The 4388-nt window shown below is 37.8% G+C and overlaps 1 protein-coding gene across 1 annotated transcript in view; it reads right to left on the bottom strand.

Moving 5' to 3' along the window:
- Positions 1-268: 268 nt before the first annotated feature.
- RPAP2 (RNA polymerase II associated protein 2) overlaps positions 269-4388 on the bottom strand; it is a 45721-nt gene continuing 41601 nt past the window's right edge. Inside the window, exons 12-13 of the mRNA XM_009290491.2 lie at positions 4237-4386; positions 269-3637 (exon numbers count right to left, since the gene is read on the bottom strand). Of these exons, the coding sequence (XP_009288766.1) occupies position 3637; positions 4237-4386 (151 nt within the window). The 3' untranslated portion in view covers positions 269-3636. The remainder of the gene's footprint in view (positions 3638-4236; positions 4387-4388) is intronic.

Consider the following 4388-nt stretch of genomic DNA (forward strand, 5'->3'; position numbering starts at 1 on the left):
TCTTTGTTGTTCCCTGCATCACTCTTTAAAGACAGGGTAGATATAACTTTCCAGTCCTGGGTTTAGACAGCAGCACAGCTATGGCAGTTATGCTGCTCTAGATTTACTAAGGTACTTTTTTGTCTTGATAGTCTTCAATGAGATAAATCAAGCTCTCTTCTGCTTGTTTTAATGTAGAATTTTGCAATACCATATATAAGCATAACATGATTTGCAAACTTTACAAAGATGCAGGGCAATCTCTTTGAATACCTGATAATTTACAGGTTACATTATGACTTGCCCACTTTCCTGAAATAGTGACTATCAAGCAAACCACTCTGAATCCCCTTCTTCCCTCTGAAACCCAAGAAAAATCAGCAAGCTTGGTCAATGGGCACAAAGAATCAAACAGCAGCAGAGAAGGGCTCTGCACTAGGAAATTCAGTATTACAAAGTGCAGTACTTACACTGACAGTATTTACAGGACTGTGAATTGAACTTTGGTGTGAAAATAGACACAAAAGTTTTTTCTCCATCCTCTTTGGCCAGCACAAAGACTGCTCTGAGTAACTTCGAACAATTTGACTTTCTCTGTATATGTGGTTTTATTAACATTGTTCTCTTCCTGAGATTACTTCATTACATCTATAGAAAACTCAGTAGGAAACCCCTCTCTGCACTATGCAGGTATATGTCACACACTCCTCCTTTGATGCTGAGAAGCTGCAACAGCATGAAGCAGGCTTTGCTTTAAGCTTTAAACTAAAGTGTTCTATTCTTTACTATATCCATTATATACGTCAGAAAAAAAAAAAAATCACCGTAGAAGTCTGGTTTCGTCCCCTGCCCCCCTGCTATTAAAAGAAACACCTCACACCGTATTTGCCCTGCCACAGGTCCACTGCCAGACAGGCTTGGATGCTTTACACGGTCACGGCAAGGGACTTCTATGACTTTATGATCCTGATGATCTAAGCAGCTGATGGCTTTACCAAGCTCATGCCCCTTTCGTAGAGCTGTTCAGAAAGAGGCTTATGTCCCATCCACCCTAAGCCCCAGATCCATAACGTCCCTACACGCCTGCAGCTCACAAGTAAGTCACTAAAATTTAGCGTATCTGAGATAAGGCTCAAACCCACCACTGAACCGAGTGTCAACTGTTCTCATCCGCTCAACTAACGTAGGAAGGAAAAACAGTAAGCACAGCAGGAAGGCCACAAGGAAACAATCTGCCTGCAAACATAACCAAAACAAGAAGGGGCGGGGGGGTGAAGTGAGCTGAGAAAGAGTAAAGTCTGTTAAAGGACAGATAGTTGTGGCACAAATTAGCTTTAAGCTCATAAATGAGGGCTAGATTTGAACATTTCTAAGCAGTTAAGCTGTTACCAAATATGCTCATAAGAAAACTACATAGATGAACTTAATTTTTGGTGCTTGAGTTGTGCTCTTTGTGCAACCAGTTAAGGCTGACAGTACGAAAGATCCTTTTGAGATGAGTGTACGGCCTTTCTTCTAGTCAAAAGTAATGGGTATATGTATACTTTCTGCATTTATTTACATGTGTTTTACTCACATCTAAGGGAGATGAAATCATTAAAGGTAAGTGAAGAATATCCCTTCAGGGCATTTCCAGCATATTATAGAAGACTTTCTTCTGGACTGGTGAAGGTGGTCATGGAAGGAGAAAGGTTATTCTGTTCTCTTAGGGCAAGGAAAAGAATGAGTGAGCTTACGACACAGCAGCCAAGGAGGAGATGCAAAACTCCTGGAAGCTTACTTTTTTGAGCTGCCAAGGCAGACAGTAAAAGCAGCTACAGTGAACCCTGATAAAGAGGTCTTTGGGCCTGTGACCTATTCACTCTTCTTACAAGATCATACGTTTCCTACGCAGTAAGTGCTGAAGACCAAGCCTAAAAATAACTAACAAAAAAATCACACCACTAAACTGACAGGAAGTGTAAAAACTTTCCAAATGAGAGCCGTCGAACCTGATGAAACAGTCATATTCCTGGTATGATGTACATTTGTAATGCCTTCTAGGTGTACTCGGTATAGCAGCATTGTCATGGGGTAGTTGTAATCTTTATGCCCCAAGGTAAACGTACACGGAACAGAACAATGGCTTGCTCAGAATCTACAGTGAAGTACTAGCTAAAAACAGAAATATATTTATCTTCCAAAATCAGAAGCAGATAGATATAAATTCAAGGTTTAAGTTTTGCTCAGAGTATCATACCTATTACTCAGTCTTCTATAAGCTTATCTTTTGGTGAGGACTTGTCCCTTCTTTGCATATGTATCAAGTAAGAAGTTTTCCATCATGGTACAAAACCAATGTACCTTCTATCCAGATTACATCATGCATTCTTACGAATTTGACATCAGACACGCTCTGATCACGATGGGTATCTTTTTCCTATTGCATACTTAGAAAAATGCATAGCTTTAACGCTGCATTAAAAGTTTTCCTCATTCTAAATTGTTGCTTTTACAAGTTATACTGAACATAACTTCCCATTACAAGGTAAGTTAGGAAAAGTCAAGCATCGCCTAAATAAACTCTACCGCGCAATGAAACTTCCAGGGAAAAGCTGCATGGGCTTCTGTGTGTCAGCGGCAATCAACATATTTATCCTGATTATCATGAAGGAACTACACAGCAATAAACTAAGTGCAGAGTTCTCTTTTGGTGTTCAATTACAGAAATAAAACAAAGGAATAAACTGGTTTTAAATGGAGTTGCTATGTAGCAGCCCTGGTAAGCCTTGCTTCAGCCTTAACTAGTACTAGCATTTGCTGCAGACTAAGCACTGTCAGTCACAACTTTCTTCTCAAGTCTCTCAAAGGACAGTGTCCTATGAACTGAGAACTATGCAATACACCATATTATGGAATCATTAAGAATGCCTAGTGAATTAGTTTTAAATTGCATTTTATAATCAGTTACTGACAGAAGCAAGTCTAAACACACTCAGTCTAAACAACACAACTCTTCTAAATGAAATGACTGAAAGCCAAAAATTAAGTTTTCAGTTATTAAAATATATTTCAAAGTCCGAATTAGTAACAATTAGAGGCTGTTTAAAAATAACTTTTACATAAGTTCACAGACCACCCCTTTTCTTAGTCACAGACCATTTCTTAGAAGTATCAAGATAAACAGGCTATAGATCAGACATCTTTGTGTACTGTCGTCATCATTCTTAAAGATTACTGCTCCGTGCATTGGGTCAACTGGAAAAATGTCAGCAGCAGTGTTGTTAACGCTCCAGCAGGCTAATATGCTTTCCGCCCCCCCACCCCCCCTCTTTCCCCAATTCCTGTAGACAAATTTTGGCTGAAAATTTCCAAAGCAAGAAAAAACAAAAACAATCCAAATTCCTTTCTACTGTTTTTAAATAAACAGTTTTCAGATGATCCATGTTTTAACTGGTCTTCATGCATACCTTGAAAAACTGCTGTTATAGTCAGCTTCTCCACGAGACTTCAAAATTCTTATTCATAGGAAGGAAATGAAAAAGCAGAAGTGCAAGAAGGACAATTAAGACTAAATTTCATTTTTCATTTAAAAAAAAGTTCCAACAATTGAAGGGGTTCTTTTGTTCTTTGTGCCACTATTTCAGATAGTAGGAGATGTTAAGATGATCACCTTAGTCTGTTGGGAACAAAGGAGTGACATCAGTAATGTTAATACACTAATTACTTAATTAAATACCATAATGCTATATTCAAGGAATCAGTTGAACATGATCAGCATAAATAAGGTATTTGCTCTTAAATTTTTCAGCCTACCCAGAATGCAAAATGTAATCTCAGTATTATGCAAAACACACATGGCTTTTAGCTCAGTTTTATATCACAGAGACTGAACATAACGATTTCACATTAATAATAAAAAAAATCCCGCTGAGACTTCGCCATTGTAGCCACACAGAAATTTTTTTTATAAATTGTAGTAGAACTTGAGTAAAAATTCCTCCCAAAATTGCAGTACACCAACTATATATAAACCAACTATATATTCTCAAAAGATTAAAGTGATAAGTAAGCAGCTGGCATTTACTGTAAGTGACAAAATGATGACACTCATTTCCATACCCTATGTACTTCTTTACTTTAAAATGTACTTTACACATTTTCTCTCTGGCTGATACGATCTGCAGTTACTGTGCATACTTATAAAATGCTGAAAATTAAAACCATGGTTAACTGGCTTAGTTTTCTGACATGCAAAATAGCTTAAAATTGACTGACCATTCAAGCAGGCAGTCCTTTCTAAATATTCTTGTTAAACTTTCCAGATCTTCATTTCTGAAATGCAGTTCTTCCAGCAACGTAGTCAGGAACTGTGTGTACATTGGGCTCGTCTGAGTATTCTTGAAAAGTGGAATAATTTGTGACAATCT

This window comes from Aptenodytes forsteri, unplaced genomic scaffold (assembly GCF_000699145.1).
Source record: "Aptenodytes forsteri isolate BGI_AS27 unplaced genomic scaffold, ASM69914v1 Scaffold237, whole genome shotgun sequence".
In the NCBI taxonomy this organism is placed as follows: domain Eukaryota; kingdom Metazoa; phylum Chordata; class Aves; order Sphenisciformes; family Spheniscidae; genus Aptenodytes; species Aptenodytes forsteri.